This window comes from Scyliorhinus torazame, chromosome 1 (genome assembly GCF_047496885.1).
Source record: "Scyliorhinus torazame isolate Kashiwa2021f chromosome 1, sScyTor2.1, whole genome shotgun sequence".
NCBI classification, from domain to species: Eukaryota; Metazoa; Chordata; class Chondrichthyes; order Carcharhiniformes; family Scyliorhinidae; genus Scyliorhinus; species Scyliorhinus torazame.
In genome coordinates, this window is record NC_092707.1 from 354,430,003 (window position 1) to 354,455,783 (window position 25,781).

The window sequence follows — 25,781 nt, forward strand, 5'->3', positions numbered from 1 at the left end:
TGGGGAGGGGGGATATGGGGGAGGGGGGATATGGGGGAGGGGGGATATGGGGGAGGGGGGATATGGGGGAGGGGGGATATGGGGGAGGGGGGATATGGGGAGGGGGATATGGGGAGGGGGATATGGGGGAGGGGGATATGGGGGAGGGGGGATATGGGGGAGGGGGGATATGGGGGAGGGGGGATATGGGGGAGGGGGGATATGGGGAGGGGGATATGGGGGATATGGGGGAGGGGGTATATGGGGGAGGGGGGATATGGGGGAGGGGGGATATGGGGGAGGGGGGATATGGGGGAGGGGGGATATGGGGGAGGGGGGGATATGGGGGAGGGGGGATATGGGGGAGGGAGGATATGGGGGAGGGGGGATATGGGGGAGGGGGGATATGGGGGAGGGGGGATATGAGGGAGGGGGGATATGGGGGAGGGGGGATATGAGGGAGGGGGGATATGAGGGAGGGGGGATATGGGGGAGGGGGATATGGGGGAGGGGGGATATGGGGGAGGGGGGAAATGGGGAGGGGGGATATGGGGGAGGGGGGATATGGGGGAGGGGGGATATGGGGGAGGGGGGATATGGGGAGGGGGGATATGGGGGAGGGGGGATATGGGGGAGGGGGGATATGGGGATATGGGGAGGGGGGATATGGGGAGGGGGGATATGGGGGAGGGGGGATATGGGGGAGGGGGATATGGGGGAGGGGGATATGGGGAGGGGGGATATGGGGGAGGGGGGATATGGGGGAGGGGGGATATGGGGGATATGAGGGAGGGGGGATATGAGGGAGGGGGGATATGAGGGAGGGGGATATGGGGGAGGGGGGATATGGGGGAGGGGGGATATGGGGGAGGGGGGAAATGGGGAGGGGGGATATGGGGGGGGGATATGGGGAGGGGGGATATGGGGGAGGGGGGATATGGGGATATGGGGGAGGGGGGATATGGGGAGGGGGGAGATGGGGGAGGGGGATATGGGGGAGGGGGATATGGGGGAGGGGGGATATGGGGGAGGGGGGGATATGGGGGAGGGGGGAATATGGGGGAGGGGGGATATGGGGGAGGGGGGGATATGGGGGAGGGGGGATATGGGTGGGGGGGATATGGGGGAGGGGGATCTGGGGGAAGGGGGGATATGGGGGAGGGGGGATATGGGGGAGGGGGGATATGGGGGAGGGGGGATATGGGGAGGGGGATATGGGGGAGGGGGATATGGGGGAGGGGGGATATGGGGGAGGGGGGATATGGGGAGGCTCACCCTGCCTGCTCTGACGAGGTCGTTCACCTTCTTGTGGCACTGGGTGCCTGTCCGTGGTGTCAGGGCCACAGCGGTGACGGCCTCTGCCACTTCCCTCCACAGACGCCGGCTGTGGCGTGGGGCAACTCTGCGGCCGTGCCCGGGATACAGGGCGTCCCTCCTCTGCTCCACCGCGTCCAGGAGCGCCTCCACATCGCGTGACACGAACCTCGGGGCTGAGCGACGGCCAGCCATCCAGTCGGGTGTTGCGGTCTGGTGTTCCGGTCGGTTGGGGCTTTATGAGCCGTCACGCCGTGCAGCGCGTATGACGCTGCACGGCGTGAACCACTGCGCAAGCGCGGATCCCGTTACGTCGCCACTAGCCCATTTCGGGCCGGAGACTATCGTCCCATTTTTATGACGTGACGCAAGTGGGATTTGCGCCGTTTTATGCGCCGATCGGCGGACTTTCCGCCGATAACGGAGAATTTCGCCCCAGATGTGTGGTATGGAGTGTTACAGTTTCAATGTTTTCCCTGTGAATAAAAAATCCATACCGATTGTGACCCAGTTGAGCAAAGAACTAATCCAAGTAACATTACTGATGTATCAACCTCAGCAATGGGCAGTATAGAAGCAACTGAAGTTCCTGCAGAATCGGTGATTAAGAACAGTCAACAAAAAGGATGAAACCGCAAATTGATTTGTAACAGTCAATGTCTAGAGACACTGATTCACAAGTACTTGCCAGTGCCAACATACAATACACAGCAGCTGGAAGCCAGGCAGGTGGGCAATTTTCAAACAACCACTTAAAACCTGAAGAAGAGTGGAAATGTATAGTTCCTGAAATATGTAAAAGAATTGAACAGTTAGAACAAATCACAAAACTCCAGAGGGATGAAATGATTGATCTTGCTCAAATAAAACTTAAAAAGACCCATTTGAAATGGGATCAAGAGAAATGATAAGATCGTAAAATATTCAAACACCCTGCCAATGTGGCACCCGTTTGTGTGAACATAAGAATCATCTCAGTAATATCCTTGAAACAGCGAAAAGCGATTGTGATCTGAAGAGAAATTAGTTGCTAACACACAAAAATGTCATTCTGACCTTATTATCTAATTCTTTGCTGAGTTAAAACCTGGGACTAATAGAAAAAAGATACTTTTGCTTTGGTTAAAATTTTGTAATTGTACAATATGACATATGCAGTTGTGAAATGAGATGAAAGATTTATTTGTACAGTATGTAATAAGCCGATTATTAAGAGGTTATGATGTCATATTCTGGAAGAATACATAAGACCATTGTGAACTGTAGTGAAGTTTTCTTTCTTTCGAGGGAGGAAGAGAGATGGACCCATAAGAAAATATAAATACTTTCTTTTAAATCAGAGCCTGGAAACTGCTGCTCCCACTGGGGCTCTGCAATTCCGCACATGCACCAGCTATGGAATGGCTGCACATACGCAGTGGGTTTTTTGTATATCTACTAGCTTTCTGTGCATGCACAGTTCGAGCATTTTCACATTTCCAGGTTGGGGGCCAATCCTATACACGTGCAGTTTTTAATCATTTCTTCAGCTTGGGAAAGCCCTGCACCTGCACAAAGAAACAAGCAGGAAAATGAAACAGACGGTGGTGCAGTGGTTAGCACTGCTGCCTCACGGCACCGAGGACCCGGGTTTTACCCCGGACCTAGGTCACTGTCCGTGTGGAATTTGCACATTCTCCCTATGTCTGCGTGGGACTCATCCCCACAACCCAAACTTTTAGGGCAGCACGGTAGCATTGTGGATAGCACAATTGCTTCACAGCTCCAGGGTCCCAGGTTCGATTCCGGCTTGGGTCACTGTCTGTGCGGAGTCTGCACATCCTCCCCGTGTGTGCGTGGGTTTCCTCCGGGTGCTCCGGTTTCCTCCCACAGTCCAAAGATGTGCAGGTTAGGTGGATTGGCCATGATCAATTGCCCTTAGTGTCCAAAATTGCCCTTCGTGTCGGGTGGGGTTACTGGGTTATGGGGATAGGGTGGAGGTGTTGACCTTGGGTAGGGCGCTCTTTCCGAGAGCCGGTGCAGACTCGATGGGCCGAATGGCATCCTTCTGCACTGTAAATTCTATGATCATCTATGTGCAGGGTAGATGGGTTGGCCACACTAAAATTGCCCCTTAATTGGAAAAAAAGAATTGGGACTGGTGACCTGAAAGAGAAGCACCATTCCACAGAAGGCAACCCAATGAACAAGAAACAGGAGGGGGGCATGGAATAGGTCCCTAAACAAATAATGTCCCAAACTGGGAGCGGGATAGAAAAAGAGATCCCAAGAAGCTAAGGGAAGAGGACAGAAATCTGAAACATTAAATTTAGGAGCAGGGGAAAAGGCACCAACTTAAAAAGACAGAGCTGCAGAGAGCAGACTTCAAGCGAATTTCAAAAAAGCCAGAAGATCCAATCCAAAGATTGGTGACTCCTTACTACGGGAATATGGAGCAGTGGTTTTCTGCTAACGTGGCCAAATAACCACGTTATGATAAAAGGTGTGCGTGGAATGTGAAGCTTGAATGCAAATAGTGACCAAGGGAAATCGGAAGGAGAGATTGAAACCAACCCTGGAAGTGAATCCTTGTGAAGATGTCCAAGTGAAACGTGGAGATTTGAATCTCCCATGACACAAGAGTCTCAGTGAGACCAGTTGCTGACTGAAACCATGGTGGTGAATCCTGTTGACGATGTCTAAATGAAACTTGAAGATTGGAATTGTTCAGAAGACAAGAGATTCCATGAGACCAGTTGGCTGACTGTGAGACAAGGTTTTGGAAGGATTGATGATAAATCTATATAATCTGCTTTGGTGGCATCCATCATTTGGTTTTGCAGTGTGGTGTGTCTGCATACTCACTGAATATTAGAGTATATGATAGATATTGTAAATTGTGTTATCTTTACAAATTTGTATGTATCTGTAAAAGTATAGATGGGGCAAAGGAATAGTGAAATCTGACTCTTTTCCTGATGTTTGTATTGAAATATTTCCAAACCTTTTGTCCAGTTAATATACTTTATGTTTCTCGTTTAACAAATGCTTTATTCTTTTGTTAAAAGTTCATCAGCAGACTCCTGTGAATCTGTTCAGTAGCTACCCAACACGGTTTTGTAAAAATAAGTTAGGGTCTATCAAGCCAGGTTTCACTCTGGGATCTGACTTATCCAGTAGAATCATCAGCTGGGATTTTAACAGAAGGGTATAATTCAATTGGAATCAGTTCAGAGAAGTTCACTTCGTTGAAGTGGTTGACTTAAGAAGAAAGGTTGAGCAGGTCAGAGAGGTGATCCTATTGAAACATATGCAATTCTCAGAAGACTGGATGTTTCCCCTTATGGGAGAGCCTAAAACTATAGGTAACAGTTTAAAAATAAGTAATCTCCCATTTAAGGCCGCCCCCTCAACCCCTCCCAGAAGGCCGCCCATAACCGCCAGGAGCTGGAAAAAAACTGGAGGGGGACTACGCGGCCCGGTGAAAGAGCAGAGGGCCCTGGACGTAGTCAGCGGCCCGGAGGAAAGAGAGGCCGCCGGAGTGGAGTTCGGACATGGGCGAGAAAGTGAGACGCCGCTGAGTTGCGGTTCCCGTAACCACCGCCCACCCCACCCAACACCACCACCACCATCACCACCTTCTCACCTCCACTAGTTTTAGCTATGGATTAGCATGTTAAAGGCCTGGAGAATTCTGTGCCGGCGCTGGTCAAGGCCCAGGACAGGGTTACCACCCCACAGACAACCATGGGTGAGAGCCACCTTGAAATTGCAGCGACACTTCTGAGCGAGGCCCAATCACAGCAGGCCATGGCTGGGAACATCAGCAGCATTGCCCAGGCACTGGTCGACGTGGCACTGCCACAGAGGGAGGTGGCCCGTGTCCCAGAGGTTGGTGATGGGGCCCGTGCCAGTGACTCCTGTAGGAGAGGTGCCGGAACACCACTGCAACTCGGACTTCTCCTCGCCCCCCCCCCCCCCCCCCCCCCCGGTACCTGGCGCATCTGGTGGGCAGAACAGGGTGGCAAACCTTTCGGTTTGTGTAAAGCAGCCTGTCATTTGCAGGTGCTAGTAGGGGGTCATGCATCTCATTGATCACCCCCTGGACCGAGGTCTGTGAGATCCCAGACAGGACTGCCTTGGCGGCTGGAAGGACCTGTGGCACAGAAGTCCAGGGCGACTGTCACCTTGAGGGCCACCGGGTGCCGGTGTCCTCTCCATAACCTCGCGATGGCAGATGTGCCAGAATCTGGCAGGAATGTTGCACTGTCTCTCTGTTCAGCCAGGTCTAGCAGGTCCTCGAATGACAGGCGCTGCCGGAACACACGAGGCCTGATGCGGTGCCTCCTTGGCTCCTCGGCCTGTTGGGCAGCTGGCTCTCCATCCTAGGCGGTTCCTCCTGTTTCTCTGCAGCACGCTCCACTGTGACACTCTCCGCTCCTGCAGCTTCCTCCTCCTCCTTGAGCTGCAGCGACGAGGAGGAAGCCTACCATTGCTGGTTGAATTCCGATATTCATTGTCTGCAGGGCGTGAAAGGCCGACATGTTAGCATGGTGCGTACACCCGTGCTCAACCAGGTCCATAGGGCTGCGGGGACTGCGGACTCTGCCCTCACTTGATCCCCCCTCCCAACCAATCCCCAAACCCCTGGCCCCGTCGGTGCCTGGGGGGGGGCCTCTGGCCCTGGCACCTGTTCCTGATGCCAGGGGTACCATCGGCTGGCACAGCCCTTGACAGTGATACGGTCCACAGCCCCTGCCTGGCATCCCCATAGGGGTTACAGTGGCCATTGCTCTGGGTGAGCCACCAGATACCCCGCCGGCGGATGACTGCCGGGCAAGGGGGTGGGGTTTATGACAGAGGGTGGTGGGGGCACCCATAGGGCTAGTGTCACTCTGCAGAACCAGGGGCTGAGGTGGGTGGTCAGTGAGGTACAGAGCAAGATGGCTGCTTTGCAGGCCGCAACAATGGCGGCCCATGCCTGGACACCTCCCAGTCCTGTGGGGGGTCACCCCGGCCACTCGGTCTGTTACCTCGTCAGCCCCCCCTCACCCCAGTCTGGCAGTCCACAGTCGCGCCTCTCTGTGTCCCATCTCCGCTCTCTCTCATCAGCCACGATGCCAGTTTCATGATTTTTAGAAGCATATTTGAACCAGCCCATTGGAAGCGGAGAATTGCGGAGGCCCCGGAGAATACCGGGTCAGCATGCTAATATGCAAATGGCATTTACTATACTTGCGTTCCGGGCCCTATTGACGCCGCTATCGAGGTGACGGAGCATTGCAATTTGGCCTCAAATCGGCGCCCGCCGCGATTTTGATGTCAGAACTTATTCTCCACCCAATCACGTTTCCCGATTTTGGCGTCAGCCAACAGAGAATCTCGCCCGGTAGATTTAAAACTGAGATGAGGAGGAACTACTTCTCGCAGAGGATGGTGAATTTGTGGAACTCGCTGCCTCATAGTGCGGTGGAGTCTGAATGATTAAATGGTTTGAAGAAAGACATAGATATATTTCTGATTAAAAAAAGGTTAAAAGGATGTGGCGAACAGGCAGGTAGGTGGATTTGAGACCAGGAAGATATAAGCCATGATCTAATTGAATGGCGGAGTGGCTGAATTGCCTACTTCTGCTCCTGATTCCTATGTCCTATAACGATAGTCACGTTGCCAACAGCAGCATGGTCGCACAGTGGTTAGCACTGCTACCTCACAGTGCCAGAGACCAGGGTTCGATCCCAGGCGACTGTGTGTGTCGCGTTTGCACATACTCCCCGGCATGTGTTTTCTCCGGGTGCTCCGGCTTCTTCCCACAGCCCAAAGATGTACATGTTAGGTGGATTGGCCAAGCCAAATTGCCCATAGGTGGGATTATGGGGTTGGGTGAGGGATTGGGCCTAGGAACGGTGCTCTTTCAGAGAGTTGGTGCAGACCCAATGGGCCGAATGGTCTCCTTCTGCACTGTAAGGATTCTATGATTCGATGAATTTGTTTAATTTTCAGTGATATGCAGCAACGGACTCCCGGTGGCGGCTATGTGGTGAGCAGTCACACACAAGATGGCTCCCGTCAAGGTACTACATTTTTAGCCCTTTTGGGTGATGTTTGGGGGGAAACATCGATGAGATAAGGTGCCCACGTAAAAGTAATGTCGAACAAATATAACACAAGGCAACAGACTGGCAAAGTATCGTCGCCAGACTCGTGCCTCGTTGGTGGAGAAAATGGCAGAGGCTATTTGGCCGCTCCATGGGCAGCTGAGATGCTGGCAATCGCTTCTTCATGGAAGAATTCAAGAAGCTACGTCAGGCGGTCTCGAAGACCCCTAAGAAAGCAATGAAAGGGGGCTCTGTCCCCCGTCCATGTGGCCTTGGAAAAGGTGGACTGTAAGGTAAAGGCATGGAGGGGGCACTCTCGGACCTGAGTGACCGGATTGTTTCCCTGGAAGCGGAGATGGTGGTGCTGATCATAAAACATTGAAGGCCAAGGTGGATGTTCTGGAGAACCACTCCAGAAGGCAAAATTTGTTAATCGTTGAGGGCATGAATCCAGAGGGCCCAAATCCTGTAGACTATATGTCCAGATTGTTTGGAAGATGGTGGGAGAGGGTATCTTGCCGGCCCCTCCCGAATTGGACCGGCCCATCGGTCGCTCAGGCAGAAGTCCCGATCTGGGGAACCACCACAGGTGATCATCGTCGGGTTCCACAGTTACAAGAGAAGGAACGGATCTTGAGGTGGGTGAAAGACCATCCAGACTTTGGATGGGAGGGAACACGCACGAGGATATATCAATACATGGCAGCAGAACCGGCTAGAAGCATGCGGCACTCAACAGGGCCAAGGTTAGGGCAGCATGGTGGCATAGTGGTTAGTGCTGCTGCCTCATGGCGCCGAGGTCTCAGGTTCGATCCCGGCTCTGGGTCACTGTCCGTGTGGAGTTTGCACATTCTCCCCGTGTCTGCGTGGGTCTCGCCCCACAACCCAAAGATGTGCAGGTCAGGTGGATTGGCCACCTTAAATTGCCTCTTAATTGGAAAAAATTAATTTGGGCACTCTAAATTTATTTTTTTAAAACAAGGCTTTTGTACAAAAGCAACGTGTTATTTTGGGTGGTATACCCTGCACATCTTTGAGCGACTTTAAGAGAGAGACTATTATTTTGAGGCGCCAGAGGATATGGGCGAGTTTGTAAAGAAGCATGGGCTGTGTCGAATTAATTGTTCGGTGCATTTGTATCTGTATTTATTGCGAGATTTTTCTATTGTGGGTGAGGGCATGTGAATATTAGGATTTGTTGGGTGGGGGTGGGGGGGGGAGAGAGAGTTTGTGGACATGTTTAGAATTTATATTTTTAGGGTTGTTTGTGGAATGAGTGTTGGTTCACTTCTTCCCACTATCTTTTTGTATTAAAGTTGGATTTGGGGGGGCACTGGTTGTTGGTATGATTATTTTTCTGGTTTCAGTGTGCGCAAGGGTCAATCTGCTAGGTGTAAAGTTAGTTAACGGGAGCGGAGGAGTGAGGGTATCTGCTGCTCATTACTTTAGGGTTTTCTTTAAAGTAATGAGCTTAAGGTTTTTGTACTTCTTTTGTTTGGGGTTAGGGTGGGGCAGGGGAGAATGGATGCCTTTGTTTGCCTTTTGGCTGTTTATTGGGGGTGTATTGGTGGTTCTGCTGGGAGGCTCTTGATGGTCACTAACTCTTTGTCTTTGTTCTGGTCTAATGAGGGTTTTGATGGCAAGCTTAGTAAGCCTGGTATCGGAACTCGTTGAATTGCTGCTGGATAATCCCACATGATGGGAATGGCTGACTCTGGATTGGGGGCGGGGAGTGCGGTTGGGGGATGGTTGGAGGCCCCCTGTTCGGCTGTTAACTTGGAACATAAAGGAATTAAACGGCTCAGTAAAAAGATCAAGCGTGTTTGCACATCTCAGAAGTTTGAAGGCTGATGTGGTGTTTTTACAGGAGACCAATTTGCGGATTAAGGAACAAGGTTATGGAAAGGCTGGATGGGACAAATGTACCATTCAGATTTCAATGGCAGGGCTTGACGGGCTGTAGTGTTGATCAACAAGAGGATATATTTCTCAGCTGCTAAAATATTGGCGGATCCAATTGAATATTGCAGCACGGTAGCCTTGTGGATAGCACAATTGCTTCACAGCTCCAGGGTCCCAGGTTCGATTCCGGCTTGGGTCACTGTCTGTGCGGAGTCTGCACATCCTCCCCGTGTGCGCATGGGTTTCCTCCGGGTACTCCGGTTTCCTCCCACAGTCCAAAGGTGTGCAGGTTAGGTGGATTGGCCATGATAAATTGCCCTTAGTGTTGGGTGGAGGTGTTGACCTTGGGTAGGGTGCTCTTTCCAAGAGCCGGTGCAAACTCGATGGGCTGAATGGCCTCCTTCTGCACTGTAAATTCTATGATGATCGATGAATATGATGGCCAGGATTTGGAGGCAGCTTAGGCATCACTGTAACCTGGGCTCTATGTCAATGTTGGCCTCAATTTGCAGAAAGCATTTGTTTGTGTCACATTCCTTGGACTAGTTATTCAGGGAATGGGGAAGGGAGGATTGGAGAGGTTTGGGGACATGTTATTATTGGCGAAGTTCCAGCTTCCGAGATCTAATGTATTTAGATATTTGCAGGTTCACGATTTTTTAATGCAAGGAGATTCCTTCATTTCTCCTGGCACTGTTGGCCTCACCCGTGGATAGGGTCCTGCCTCTGGCCAAGTTGAGTGAGGGAAGGATTTCAGATATCTATGGCCGGATCCTGTCGAAGGGGCAGGCTTCGTTGGAGGAAGTAAAGAAAAATGGGAGGGTGAACTCGGTCCATTATTTGATTTAAATTTTTTTGCGGTTGGAGGGGGGCGGGGGGGGGGGGGGGGGGGGGGGGGGGGGGGGGGTGACGTGCTTCACAGGGTCAACTCCACCTCCTCATGTGCTAAGCTCAGCTTGATCCAGTTCAAGGTGGTGCACAGGAGACACTTGACCAGGACTTGCATGAATGGTATCTTTTTGGGGTTGGAGGATAGGTGCGAACGTTGTTTGAGGGGATCGGCGAATCATACGCCCATGTTTTGATCTTTGCCTAGACTTGTGAGTTTCTGGTTCTCCCTTTTCAGCACCTGATGCACGATCAATGACCACTAAAGCGAGGTTGTAGTCCAACTGAAGGCTTTAATAAGCTAGATGTTTCCCCCAGCAGCTCAGGTACAGAATGAAGGCTGCTGGGGCGGCACGGGTTCTTATACCCCGCCTAGTAGGGCGGAGCTACCATACATCCTAACCAATAGAAAGCATACAGTTTCCACCAGTGGTGCTTCAGCCTATCGGGTACCGTAATACCTATAATACCACATTCACCCCCTGTTAAAAAAGAGTCCGGAGGGGGTGATGGCCTGAAACTACAAAACATGGCAACGTGGTAAAATTAGTTATGGAGGTACCGTAATACCTCCGTACAGTGTTTTGTAACTATTTACAATTCTGATAGCTATGTACATTTGATGGTTTACATTTACAGTTTATAGTTTACAATTAAAAATGGAGCAATTAGATTACAGTTTACAGTCTACAATTTAAAATGAAACAATCAGTCGATCGGGGCCCTGGTCGACCTCTGTGATCTACGGAGCTTCGGCGGTGACTCTGGTGGAGGCGCGGGTGTCCATGACTCCGGGAGCATGGCTTTGATCTCCATGGCAGCTTTGGGACCCCTAGACGGCGCTGGTGGGGAAAACGGTTGATCTGGGGAGGGAGCACCTGCGGGGAGCGTCGGTGGGTGGGGGGGCCTAGACGGGGCAGGCGGAAGGACCGATCCTCCTGTAAGGTGCTGCGGTGGAGGGAGGGTGGGACTGGTGGCTGGGATATGCGTGGGGTTCCGGCGGGCGCCAGGTCCCGTAGGGAGACCGTATCTTGTCGGCCGTCGGGGTACGCCATGTAGGCGTACTGGGGGTTAGCATGGAGCAGATGGACCCTCTCGACCCCCGGGTCCGACTTATGCGCACGCATGTGTTTTCGGAGCAGGATGGGTCCGGGTGCTGCCAGCCAGGTCGGGAGCAAGGTCCCAGAGGAGGACTTCCTGGGGAAGACAAGGAGACGTTCGTGAGGTGACTGGTTGGTTGTGGTACAAAGCAGTGACCGGATGGAGTGGAGGGCATCCAGGAGGACATCCTGCTAGCGGGAGGCTGGGAGATTCCTGGACCGTAGGGCCAGTAGGATGGTCTTCCAGACCGTTCCGTTCTCCCTCTCGACCTATCCGTTACCCTGGGGGTTGTAACTGGTCGTCCTGCTCGAGGTGATGCCCTTGCTGAGCAGGAATTGACGCAGTTCGTCGCTCATAAAGGAGGACCCCCCTATCATTATGTCTGGAAGCGGGAACCCGAACAGTGCAAAGAAGCTATGGAGGGCCTTGATGACGGTGGTTGCGGTCATGTCGGGGCAGGGGATGGCGAATGGGAACTAGGAGTACTCGTCAATCATGTTCAGGAAGTATGTGTTGCGGTCGGTGGAGGAGAGGGGGCCTTTGAAGTCTATGCTGAGGCGTTCAAAGGGATGGGAAGTCTTTATCAGGTGCGCTTTCTCTGGTCGGTAGAAGTGCGGTTTGCACTCGGCGCAGATTTGGCAGTTCCTGGTGGCTGTCCTGACCTCCGCGATGGAGTAGGGCAGGTTGTGGGTCTTGACAAAATGGAAAAAGCGAGTGACCCCCGGGTGGCAGAGGTCCTCGTGGAGGGCTGGGAGGCGGTCCACGTGCACGGTGGCAGATGTGCCGCGGGACAGGGCGTCAGGAGGCTCATTTAGCTTCCCGGAACGATACAAGATCTCATAGTTGTAGGTGGAGAGTTCGATCCTCCACCGCAAGATCATGTCGTTTTTTATTTTGCCCCGCTGTGCATTATCAAACATGAAAGCAACCGACCGTTGGTCAGTGAGGAGAGTGAATCTCCTGCCGGCCAGGTAATGCCTCCAAATGTCGCATAGCTTCTACTATGCCCTGGGCCTCCTTTTCGACTGAGTGGCGGATTTCGGAAACATGGGAGGGTAAGAGAGAAGTAGGCCACCGGTCTGCCCACTTGGTTGAGTGTGGCCGCCAGAGCTACGTCGGTCGCATCGCTCTCGACCTGGAAAGGGAGGGACTCGTCGATGGCGTGCATCGTGGCCTTTGCAATGTCTGCTTTGATGCGGCTGAAGGCCTGGCGGACCTCTATCGACCGGGGAAAAGCTGTGGATTGGATCAGGGGACTGGCCTTGTCCGCATAGTTGGGGACCCACTGGGCGTAGTAGCTAAAAAACCCTAGGCAAAGCTTCAGGATCTTGGAGCAGTGAGGGAGGGGGAACTCCATAAGGGGGCGCATGTGTTCAGGGTCGGGGCCTGAAACTCCATTTCGCACTACGTAGCCGAGGATGGCTAGGCGGTCGGTGCTAAACACGCATTTATCCTTGTTGTATATAAGGTTAAGGATTTTTGCGGTCTGGAGAAATTTCCGGAGGTTGGTGTCGTGGTCCTGCTGGTCTTGGCCGCAGATGGTGACAATATCGAGATACGGGAATGTTGCCCGTAAACCGTACCGGTCAACCATTCGGTCCATCTCTCGTTGGAAGACCGAGACCCCGTTAGTGACACCAAAGGGAACCCTTAAGAAGTGATAGAGCCGCCCATCTGCCTCGAAGGCAGTGTATTTGCGGTCACTAGTGCGGATGGGGAGCTGGTGGTAGGCGGACTTGAGATCCACCGTGGAGAAGACCTTATAATGCGCAATCCTGTTTACCAGGTCGGATATGCGGGGGAGAGGGTACGCGTCCAGCTGCGTAAACCTGTTGATGGTCTGACTGTAGTCGATGACCATCCTATGCTTCTCCCCGGTCTTTACCACCACTACTTGAGCTCTCCAAGGGCTGTTACTGGCTTCAATAACCCCCTTCCCTCAGTAGCCTTTGGACCTCTGACCTAATAAAGATCCGGTCCTGGGCACTGTACCGTCTGCTCCTGCTGGCGACGGGTTTGCAATCCGGGATGAGGTTCGCAAACAGGGAAGGCGGGTCGACCTTAAGGGTCGCGAGGCTGCAGACAGTAAGGGGGGTTATAGGGCCGCCGAATTTGAAGGTTAGGCTTTGGAGGTTACACTGGAAGTCTAAACCCAGGAGTGTACCGCGCAGAGGTGGGGAAGGACTTAGAGCCGTACATTTTTGAACTCCCTTCCCTGAACTGTGAGGTTTGCGACACAAAACCCCTTTATCTCCACTGAGTGTGAACCGGAGGCCAGGGAGATTTTTTGATTAACAGGGTGGATGAGGAGAGAACAGCGCCTTACCGTGTCAGGGTGTATGAAGCTCTCCGTGTTCCCAGAGTCGATTAGGTAGGACATCTCGTGCCCGTTGATAAATACGGTCGTTGTAGCAGTTGAGAGTGTTTGAGGCCGAGCCTGATCCAGGGTCACCGAGGCTAATCGCAGCAGTTGAGAGTTCTCTTCGGGCAGTGCGTGGTCAGCCGAGCTGGGGTCCTGGGGGTTCATCCAAGATGGCGGCTCCCATTGGTCGCACATGGCAGGGGCTGCACAAAATCCCCCAAATGGCCTTTTTTGCCGCATCCCTTGAAGGTGGATGCGCGGGCCGAGCAGCGCTGGCGGGGGTGCTTGGCCTGCCCGCAAAAGCAGCAGCGGGGCCCCACGGGCTGCCAGGCCGCCGTGCAGCGCAGGCCTGTGGTGGGATGGGGGAAGTCTCGGGGTCGGCCGCAGAGGGGTTCCACGCTGCCCAGGGGGCTGCCGCGCGGTCGGGAACGTAAGTGCGGGCGTTCCTGGAGGCCACGTCCAGGGAGCCTGCAAGGCCCCGTGCCTCCCTGAGACCCAGAGTGTCTTTTTCTAACAGTCTCTGGCGGATTTGTGAGGATAGCATACCTGCCATGAAAACGTCCCGGACTAAGAGTTCCGTGTGTTTGCTCGCCGAAACTTGCGGGCAGCTGCAGCTTCTCCCCAACACCAGGAGTGCCCGGTAGAATTCTTCCAGCGATTCCCCGGGGGTTTGTCGCCTTGTTGTAAGCAGATGCCGAGCATAGACCTGGTTTACCGGGCGAATACAGTGTCCTTTTAGCAGCTCTATTACTGCATCGAAGTCTTCCGCTTCCGCGATGAGGGGGTAAATCTCCGGACTCACTCTTGAGTGCAGGACTTGCAGTTTCTGCTCTCCCGTGGGTGTGTTTTCGGCCGTCCGGAGATACCCTTTAAAGCACGCCAGCCAGTGCTTAAAGATTGCCGCTGAGTTCGCCACGTCGGGGCTAAGTTGCAGACACTCCGGCTTGATTCGGAGCTCCATCCTTTCTTCTTAAAAAACTAGCTTATTAAATTGATGCACGATCAATGACCACTAGAGCGAGGTTGTAGTCCAACTGAAGGCTTTAATAAGCTAGATGTTTCCCCCAGCAGCTCAGGCACAGAAAGAAGGCTGCTGGGGCGGCACGGGTTCTTATACCCCACCTAGCAGGGCGGAGCTACCATACATCCTAACCAATAGAAAGCATACAGTTTCCACCACTGGTGTTCAGCCTATAAGGTACCGTAATACCTATAATACCACAGCACCATGTCAGGGATTCTGAGTGTTCAGCTGGAGCCGTGCCCGTTGGTGGCTATTTTTGGTGTTTCGGACTCGTTGATGCTGCGGACAGGGGTGATGGCGGACGTCCTCGCCTCGTTGATAGCCCGGAAGCGAGTTCTGCTCGGTTGTAGGTCCCAGTGCTTCGGCTGGCTGAGTGGTTTAATGGCGTTTTTGTATCTTGAGAAGGTAAAGTACACCATGAGGCGGTCGGTGAAAAGGTTCTACATGAGGTGGCAGCCTTTCATTTCCTTTTTCAGGGAATTAGTTACCATTAGTTGCTATGGCAAGGGGGGGGTAACGGGTGTGGTTTTTGTTAAGTTTTGTTTATGGGGGGGATTGGGGTTGGGGGGGGGGGGTTATTTTGAAATGGTATTTGCTGTATGTTATTATTTGGTTTCACCTTGTTATAATGAAAAACATTTTTGAATATTTTTTCAAAACCAATATGCAGCAAGACCTGGACAACATTCAGACTTGCTGATCAATAGCAAGTAATAAGTCTGTTCACCATGTACAACGTACAAGATAGGAGTGTGATGGAATACTCTCCACTTGCCTGGATGAGCGCAGCTACAACAATACTCAAGAAGATTGACACCATCCAAGTGTGATGAATTTCAGTACCTTAGCTTGAAGTTCATAGGTCGGGAACACTGGCCCCCGACTCACCTTAGGCCTCCTGCAAATTCGCCAACCAGGAACTGGATGCACATACGGATTTCCGTGGTTTTGCATTCTTTAGGCTAATGCACGCCTGCATGGAAAAGAGAGGGGGAAACGGCACGAAAAGGCAGGTCAGATTGAATACAGAGCATCCCAGGGAGCAGGATACAGGAGGGTGACAGGGAGAGTTTCCAAAAAGAAGTCTCTGGCAAAGTATAAAAGCCAGAGAGCAGAAATATGTCCCTGAAGTGAAGTTAAGGAAAGCAGCAGGAAAATAGGATCTAAATTCAAGCAAGAGTTGCAAGGAGTAGACTTTAAGAGAAGTGGGCACAAGAGGAGCCTGAAGACACGAGAAGGCAGCCAAAGGTTGGTGACTGTGCTGCAGGCCCACTGGGACCAAAGTACAACTTTTGAGCAGCAATATTCTGCTTGGCACGGCCAAAGATCCGGGATTGTTTACGGAACATGAAGTTCAAGTGCATTCACAGATCCAGGGAAAGAGGGAAGGCAAGATTTAATACTATGAGGTGGGTCATTGTTGAAAACAACCGAGATGGAGTGAATTTGGAAGAGAATTCACAGGCGAGATCTTCAAGCGTGGAGATTGAAAGCCTTCATGAGACAGTTTCAGTGAGATTGGTCGGTTCACCATGTGACATGTTGTTGAGCAACCCATGAATCTTGTTTTGAGCACATTAATCATCGATTGTGTACAATGGTACGACCAACCACAGGTTCGCCTATTAATTCAGATACCTCATAATTATTCTGAATGTTAGAGGATAAGATATATAGATAGTAACATAGCTTGCTTAATCGGCATCCCCATGCACCAAGTTAAACATTAACTCCCTGCACCGCTGAGTACCCACACCAATGGACTGCATCAATTCAAGGTGGCAGGAGGCTCACCACCTCACGTTTCAGGGGCAATTAAGGAGGGTCAATAAAAATCCTGGCCGAGCCAGCAATGCCCACATCCCATGAACAAATTTTTAAAATAACAATCTTTATAACTCTTATTGGTTTGGGACCAAAATACCTGTTGGATGTACTATTCCAACTAGTTTTAACCAACATCAGTGTGTATTTGGACAGCACGGTAGCACAGTGGGTGGCATTGTTGTTTCACAGCTCCAGGGTCCCAGGTGCGATTCCTGGCTTGGGTCACTGTCTGTGTGGAGTCTGCACGTTTTCCCTGTGCGTGGGTTTCCTCTGGGTGCTCTGGTTTCATCCCACAAGTCTCGAAAGGTGTGCTGTTAGGTGAATTGGACATTCTGAATTCTCCCTCCGTGTACCTGAACAGGCACCGGAATGAGGCAACTGGGGGCTTTTCACAGTAACTTCATTGCAGTGTTAATGTAAATCTACTTGTGACAATAAAGATAAGGGGCTGGATTCTCCGCCGGCGGCATGCTTTTGCCGGCAGTCTAGGGGTTTCCCGACAGCGTGGGGCTGCCCCACAATGGAAAACCCCATTGATCAGCCAAAAACACAGAAGTCTGTTTGACAGTTCAATTGGAAGACAATGGTCAAGTGTGTTAAGTAATGGGTTAAGACACTGAAATTAGTGGTCTCATTTATGTTAAGGATCCATTAATTGATATGTAAAGGGGCTTCAGGTGGCCTCTGTCAGGTGATGTATAGTGAGAGTTTTGTGCAAAGGCTGTTGGAATGAAATAAATGTGTGTTTGTGAAAAAGGAACAGAACCTTAGACTCTTCATATCACAGCAACTAAAACGTCCAACAATTGGTAGCAGAGGATGGTTGCTGTGTAAATGTGAAGGGTTGAAAGATACAACTTTTCCAGATCAAACCAAGGATTGAGTGAGAAAAGAAGAAAAAAAAGGGATATGTGGTTGAACCAAAGATAAAGATGGCTGGATATGACTATCCTCCCTTATTTTCTGAAAGGGAATCGTACGACCAATGGAGAATTGCAGTAGTTATGTGGACTAAGGTAACTGCTTTGGGAAAGCAAGGTATGGCATTGGCTCTTTCTCTACCATATGGCAGTAAAATCCGAAACAAAGTGCTTTCTGAGCTGGAATTGGAAGAGTTAGACTCAGAAGAAAGTCTGGAGACTTTATTACATTATATGGATAAGATTTATAAGAAAGATGACTTGTTAAGTGCGTATGAAGCATGGTCGGATTTTGATAAGTTCCGGAAAATGGAGGATATCTCCATGGAAGACTATATAATGAAATTTGGCAGACTATATAAAAGGCCACAGAAACACAACCTGGAATGTCCACAGTCTGTGTTGGCCTTTAAATTACTTGACTGTGCTAGAGTGAGCAACATGGATAGGCTCCTGGTTTTGACAGGAGTTCAGTTTACTGATAAGGATACCTTATTCGAACAGATGACGAAAGCTTTACAAACGTTTCTGGGGCAACATCCGATTCCGATGGCTCTGATGACCCAAATAGGTCCGCCTGCAACAAGGCAGAATATGGAAGATACACTACTAACAGTATGGCAAAATCGTATGGCTACGAACAGGGCTCAAGACTATAGAAGGAGACCGAGACAAGGAAATTATGAAGACAGAAACCCAGTTAGAACCTACAATAGGAAGATGAACCCCAGAAATGCACGGGGCATGATAAATCGATGTTTTGATGCGACTCTCAATACCATTATGCTTTCAACTGTCCAACTCGTTATGATAGAGTGTTTGAAGCGACACGACACGGAAGAGTCAGAAGAGGAAAAAGATAGTGACCAGAAAGAAGGCATTGTCCTATTGACAAGCAGTTTTACGCCGGTAATGAGGATGTTGGTTGCAGAATCCTTCAACTGTGCTGTATTGGACAGTGGCTGCACATCTACTGTGTGTGGAATTGACTGGTTAAAATGTTACCTGGACTCTTTGAATGCTGAAAATCGTAACAAGGTTAAGGAATTTGAAAGTTCCACAAGTTTCAGGTTTGGGGATGATAATACTCTGAAGTCGCTGAAAAGAGTGGTGATCCCTTGCAATATTGCCGGAGTGAATCATTTCATTAGCACGGATGTTGTATCAAGTGAGATACCTTTGCTTCTGAGCAGACCATCGATGAAGAAAGCACACATGAAACTGGATATGGAACAGGATAAGGCAACCGTTTTTGGAAAGACGGTGGACTTGCAATTTACACAGTCGGGACACTATTGTATTCCATTACTGACAAATAATATTTCAAGTAGAGTGGTTAAGGATGTGTTAATGACAGTTGAAAATGGGACTTTAGCTGATAAAAAGCTTGGGTATTAAAACTGTATAGGCAATTTGCACATCCGTCTCCTCAGAGGCTGAAAAATGTATTAAAGGATGCAGGGGTAAGGGATGACGACTATACTAAACTGATAGAACAGGTTAGTGACCGCTGTGAAGTCTGTAGGAAGTACAGAAGGACACCAGCACGACCGATAGTAACCTTACCTTTGGCCAGGGATTTTAACGACATTGTGGCCATGGACCTTAAGATCTGGGATAAAGCAAATAATATATTTATTTTGCATTTTGTAGATTTAGCAACCAGATTTAGTCAATCAACGATTGTACAAAGTAAAGAAAAGAGAGTAATTCGGGATCAAATCGTGGAAAAATAGATAGGGACAGGAATGGGTCCACCGGCAAAATTCCTTACGGACAATGGGGGAGAATTTGCTGATGATGAGTTTAGGGATATGTGTGAAAACATGAATATCAGAGTTATGAATACGGCTGCAGAAAGCCCATTTAGTAATGGTGTCTGTGAAAGAAATCATGCCGTCATCGATGACATGCTTCGGAAAATTTTGGCAGATCGACCAAATTGCAGACTAAATTCAGCTTTATCATGGGCAGTACATGCAAAGAATTCATTGCAGATGGTTGGGGGCTATAGTCATTATCAATTAGTGTTTGGTAGAAATCCTAAAATTCCGTCTATTTTGGATGACCAGCCTCCAGCTTGGGAGGGAACTACAATTAACTCTGGTTTTGCTGAACATTTAAATGCATTACATAGCAGTAGAAAAGCTTTTTTGGAAGCAGAAGTCTCTGAAAGAATTCGCAGAGCTTTAAGACATAACGTACGGCCATCAGATGCCGTTTTTCAGCAAGGAGGCATGGTATACTATAAGAGAGACAATTCTAATGAATGGAAAGGCCCAGGGAAGATCATAGGCATAGATGGCAAAACAATTATTTTGCAACATGGTAATCAAACTGTTCGGGTACATTCATCAAGGATAATGGGTACAGATTACAAATTTTCAAATTTAGACAGAGCAGTGTAGCCACCTAAAATGGCTGATTCCCTATTAATTTGGCCAAAACCCGATATAAAATGGCTAACCGAAAAGGCTGATGGGAAAAGCAGCCAACAGGACACAAACGGACAGCTGCAGACAGAATAGCGTATTCGGCTCTGAGGAAGTCGGCCCAGATCGATACCTACGACAATTAGCAGCACATCAACACAGACATCTGCAGTTTAATCGGCTATCCCCGGGAACAATTGCAACATATTAGCAATTGAATGCCGGGCCAGACCTCTCGGCGCCTGCAGTGGTCGAAACAAAGACAGGTGAACGACCACCCCCCCGATCGAGGAATCGCCCCATTATTGGAGCATATCGAACCCAGTGATTAGGAACAAGTCCAATCACTTGGGACTCAGGGTCAAGGGCCGCTCCGAGAGGCGGGAAGCCCCTGGGCCCTATAAATTGAGAGGCCAAGTTCAGATCTCTCTCTCTCTCTCCCTTCTTCTCCTGCTCGCAACTTTCGCAAGAACATCGACCAGAAACTGTAAGTTTGACTCCAGCGATCGCTACCCGATAGACACACCTAGCCATCGACCCGTATCAGTCTTTTGAATCCCGCAGGCCAGATCCAATTCGATAAACCATTTGTTTCCCTGACCTGGTGGGCCATCCCCACAAGTTAAGTATTGGCCAGTAGTGGTAGGTTTTGATATAGATAGTAGGATTCTTGTGTAAGTATTTAATGCTGTACATAATAAATGACCGTTGATTTCAATCTTACTAAGCGGTGTGCTGACTTATTAATCATAACTCGAACTTGAACCACGTGGCGGTATCCGAAAGATACCTGGCGACTCGTGAGCAAAGGTGACACAATCAGAGCTAATAAAACTAAGGCCAATAAGAGCAACAGCAGACAGACATGACGAGGATCTAGAGTCATCTGGTACGCATGTGTTACAGAACTATGAGGACCAATTAACTGATATAGACAGGGTTTCTGTGGAGGAACACAACACATCTGATGAATTAGAACAGGCCATTTTTCCGAAAGGGCAACTGCCAAAAGTTGGTGCAAAAGTGACATACTTGCCTGAAGGGTCTAATCAATGGAAGGATGCAACTGTTATTAGTAGAGCAGGGAAGGCCACTGGAAAGTATAAACATTGGTTGAATGTACAGCATTCAGGTGAAGGAGTCAAGACAATGGATTGTGAAAACGAAGTTCAAAAATGGTGGGCACAGAAATGCAGTGCCAGTTCAGAAGTACATCAGGTAGTGAACAGGTCCGCAGGAAAAGGTCGAGAACTATTGAAAGGACATCCCACAGCAGAAGGGAAAGATCAAACAGTAGCAGTACAGAACGAGATACCAGGCGGGAGAGGGGACATAGTATATCAAGATCTCGGAACATGAGTAAGACTACGAATACTAATAGGAGTAGAAGCTCACATGCACGTGAGATTTTGGTGGCTTCAAATAAATTAGATGAAAAAGTTATCAAAGAAGCTAAACAGCAAGAATTGCATAGTTGGAGTGAATTTGGGGTATACACGGAAGTACCGGATAGGGGACAAAGAGCTCTATCCCACAGATGGATTTGCACGGAAAAGGTTCTTCCAGATGGGACTTATAAGGCAAAGGCCAGGCTTGTGGCAAGGGGATTTGAAGAAAACTTAGAAGATCAGAATTTTACCAGAGTCTGGTATTTTTCAGTAAGGTCAGTTTTGTTAAAGTTAGGCTGTTGCCAGTTGAAAGCAGATCCTGCAATGTTTTACTGGCACTATAAAGGAACTCTTTCTGGCATTTTTATGATGCATGTCGATGATTTTTTGTGGGGTGGGACTAGAGATTTTGAAGTTATTGTAATCTCTGGTTTGACGAAAGAATTCAGGGTTGGAAGTCAGGCTTCCGGTGCATTTAAATATATTGGATTGGAAATTGGACAGACTAAGTTAGGGGCAACTTTACGTCAGCAATCTTATTTGGACAGCATCAGCCCAATAGCAATTAGTCGTGGCCGAGTTTCACAAAAAGACGCAATGGTTTCAAAGATAGAAAAAGAGCAACTGCAAAGTTTAATTGGGCAACTGAACTGGCTAGGTAGACAGACTAGACCGGACGTGAGTTTTGATGTCTGAGAGTTGAGTACAAAAATGAATGATCCCAAAGTGGAAGACATAATAAGAGCAAATAAAGCGTTGGCCAAACTAAAAATGCAGGAGTGTGTTTTGAAGTTCTCGGTTTTAGGTGACCTTAGGCACTTGAAACTCATAGTTTATAGTGATGTGTCCTACGCAAATTTATGTGATGGGGTTTCAAGCGCAGGACGTTTTATAATTTTCCTTTTGGGGAACAATGGTAAATGTTGCCCGCTTGTGTGGGAAACAAAGAAAATAAGGAGAGTGGTAAAAAGCACTTTGGCTGCTGAGACGTTAAGCCTTGTAGAGGCGGTGGATATGACCTTTTATATAAGTATGATATTGACAGAAATTTTGAGATTAGGGGATTTGGGTAATATACCTATTGACTGTCACATTGACAATAAATCCCTGTGGGAAAATGTGCACTCTACAAAAAGTGTCAATGAAAAGAGGTTACGGATAGACATCGCAAGTTTGAAGCAGATGTTGGACAGAGGGGAAATAACAAAAATTAAATGGGTCGACAGGAGCTATCAACTGTCAGACTGTTTTACGAAAAGAGGGGCGAGTTCAGAGAAACTTTTGGATATTGTTAATCATTTATGTTAAGTATCCATTAATTGACACTGATATGTAAAGGGGCTTCAGGTGGCCTCTGTCAGGTGATGTATAGTGAGAGTTTTGTGCAAAGGCTGTTGGAATGAAATAAATGGGTGTTTGTGAAAAAGGAACAGAACTTTAGACTCTTCATATCACAGCAACTAAAACGTCTAACAAAGTGTGTTCTCTGCACCACCTTGAACTGGATGACCCTGCGTCAATGATGACGCAATCCCCAAATGCTTTCATGTGTTGAAAGCAAGTTAACAGCATGGCTATATAACTAGAGAAGATGGCAGTGCAGAACTACTTTAAAAACTGAATAATACAAGAAAGACAAGACAAAAATATGAAGGGAGACTAGATTACAAGGCAGCAATATAATTGCAGTGTTCAATAATCGAATAAATCAGAGAAGCATAACTGGAGAGCTCAATCTGAACTCAAGGTTGGATTTTTACTGTCGCCCAAACATTACATCGCTTTTTCTCAAATTACAGTAATGCGTGTGGGCTTTGAAGTCCAATCAAGTGCATTAGAAATACGTAGAGCCTCTTACAACAGTTGATGACTTTTTAAAATTTGCAAAAAAAGCTTATGGCCAATAGTAAAACCATTTCTAAAATTCAGAGCAACACAGATGAGGTAACTCAGCAAGCGTGCTGACAAGCCGTGGCTTTACAAGCCAAAAGACAGAGAGGATATAATAACTGATGGAGCTTTCGGGAATGAATCCATTAAAGCAATAGTCTTTACAACAAGGGTGAGGAGTGGAAAGAGACCTTTGAGCAGCAGGATGATTATGTTTTGTCCATAGTTAATAATGGCTGTCTATGGGTCACCACCGATTTATTTCATGCTTTGCAATCAGGATATTGGCTATCAGAATATTATGCAGATGCCTCCATTCTCTAGGCCACTTTCAGATCCCACATTCTCAGTGTTCAATATTCAGACAATGAAAGGTGGCAGAATCATGTAAAACCAGTCTGCTGATCTCATTGCTTATAATTGGCCAGCAGTGGGCTGCCAAATGCTTCAGAATATTGATTGCAGCATGTATGGTCTGGCTTGGACACAAGCCTTGAACAGCAATACAAGAACATTTATCAGTAATACAGACAGCATACTTCTGGCATAAATTGTATGCACATCGCCTGCCATATTGCATGCTTAATCAAAACCAGTGTGAAACCACCAAATTTCAAGTGGTGTAAATAGTGCATACAAGAACAGTTGGAATCAGGAACAAAAAGTTTCTTTGGCATAATCATTATTTCCCTTTCAAAATAATAACTAAATAAATATAAATGAAATGTTACCTATTTTTCTTGGAATGTTCATCTTTTCCTCTTTTGACTCCAAATATCCTGGTAATCAGTGCACTAAACAATAATGTGGAAGAATTTCGAACCTGGAAATCAAAAGTAAGGAGAATGTTATGGACTGCAGATAGCTTTCCTATTGCCTTTTTTTCAAAAAATTACCTCTGTATTATCACTGTACTCATGTTTCAATCCTGATTGTAAGGAAACTAAACAAATGAGCAGTTCAGGGATTAGCTTTACATAATGGAAAAATCAAAATGATATTGGGATATTCAATGTTCCGTGTGAGGAAAACATTCCTTGGGAAAAATCAGACTGTAAGGCCATTCGAGAATGCAAAATGTGTAGTCAATTAAAGAAAACCCGTACGCTATCGGCATCAACAATATTGGTTAAACCTTCTATAATGAATAAGCCTCAGATGCTACTCTCACAATTGAATTATCAAAGCTAAGCCCAAGAAGAGGCACAGTAGCACAGTGGTCAGCACTGTTGCTTCACAGCGCCAGGGACCCGGATTCGATTCCCGGCTTGGGTCACTGTTTGTGCCGAGTCTGCACATTCTCCTCGAGTCTGCGTGGGTTTACTCCGGTTGCTCCAGTTTCCTCCCACAAGTCCCGAGAGATGTACTTGTCAGGTGAATTGGACATTCTGAACTCTCCCCGTGTATCCGAACAGGCGCCGGAGTGTGGCGACTAGGGGATTTTCACAGTAGCTTCATTGCAGTGTTAATGTAAGCCTACTTGTGACACGAATAAAGATTATTATTTTCATTTTTATATTGATCAATTTTGCATGTTTATTACTGCAATAACCATTTATCAATTTTCAACATAATTTTTGTTAATGGTTTGGAAGTTTGAAGCTTCTGAGAATATGGTTGGTGAGAATTACTGAAGTCAAAGAAAATGAATACAAGTTAATACAATTTTCTTTGAAAATTAGTTTAATGTCTCATCCAAAAGAGGATACCTTTGACAATGCAGCACTCAGTACCATCTAGAAGCATCAGCCTCAATTCCGTTTTCAAGTCTCTGGAGTGGGATTTCAAACTGTAATCTTCGGACTAATAAAGGAAAGTGCTACCACTTAGCCTCGTAAAATTTCCAGGTTTAGTGGCAATTTCATTGCCAAATTGGGGATATTTTTGTGCTTTGTGTCCCTGCATTTTAGGAATTGGACTGACTGCCCAAAATGATTTCGTTTCGAGAGAGCTCTCTGCAGCTGGCAGAGGTGACACTGAATTTGAATCCAGGGTTGAAATGACCTAGTACAATCTACTCTACTGCCTGCCCCCAGCTATACACAACCATGAGGTCTAAATTTGAGATTTTGGTTTTTCAGGACTGTTGATTCTGGCTGCACGTTTTTTAAATATTCGCCAGCAAAATAACAAGGTGCACAAGAACACAAGAACTAGGAGCAGGAGTAGGCCATCTGGCCCCTCGAGCCTGCTCCACCATTCAATGAGATCATGGCTGATCTTTTGTGGACTCAGCTCCACTTTCCGGCCCGAACACCATAACCCTTATTCTCTTTATTCTTCAAAAAACTATCTATCTTTATCTTAAAAACATTTAATGAAGGAGCCTCTACTGCTTCACTGGGCAAGGAATTCCATAGATTCACAACCCTTTGGGTGAAGAAGTTCCTCCTAAACTCAGTCCTAAATCTACTTCCCCTTATTTTGAGGCTATGCCCCCTAGTTCTGCTTTCACCCTCCAGTGGAAACAACCTGCCCGCATCTATCCTATCTATTCCCTTCATAATCTTATATGTTTCTATAAGATCCCCCCTCATCCTTCTAAATTCCAACGAGTACAGTCCCAGTCTCCTCAACCTCTCCTCGTAATCCAACCCCTTCAGCTCTGAGATTAACCTAGTGAATCTCCTCTGCACACCCTCCAGTGCTAGTACGTCCTTTCTCAAGTAAGGAGACC

At 48.4% G+C, this 25,781-nt stretch overlaps 1 protein-coding gene across 5 annotated transcripts in view; it reads right to left on the reverse strand.

Moving 5' to 3' along the window:
* Positions 1-25,781, reverse strand: part of thada (THADA armadillo repeat containing) — an 820,576-nt gene that overhangs the window by 571,092 nt on the left and 223,703 nt on the right. For all 5 annotated transcript variants that reach the window (XM_072510451.1, XM_072510443.1, XM_072510470.1 and 2 more), the window contains one exon: positions 23,836-23,927. In XM_072510451.1, the coding sequence (XP_072366552.1) occupies positions 23,836-23,927 (92 nt within the window). The remainder of the gene's footprint in view (positions 1-23,835; positions 23,928-25,781) is intronic.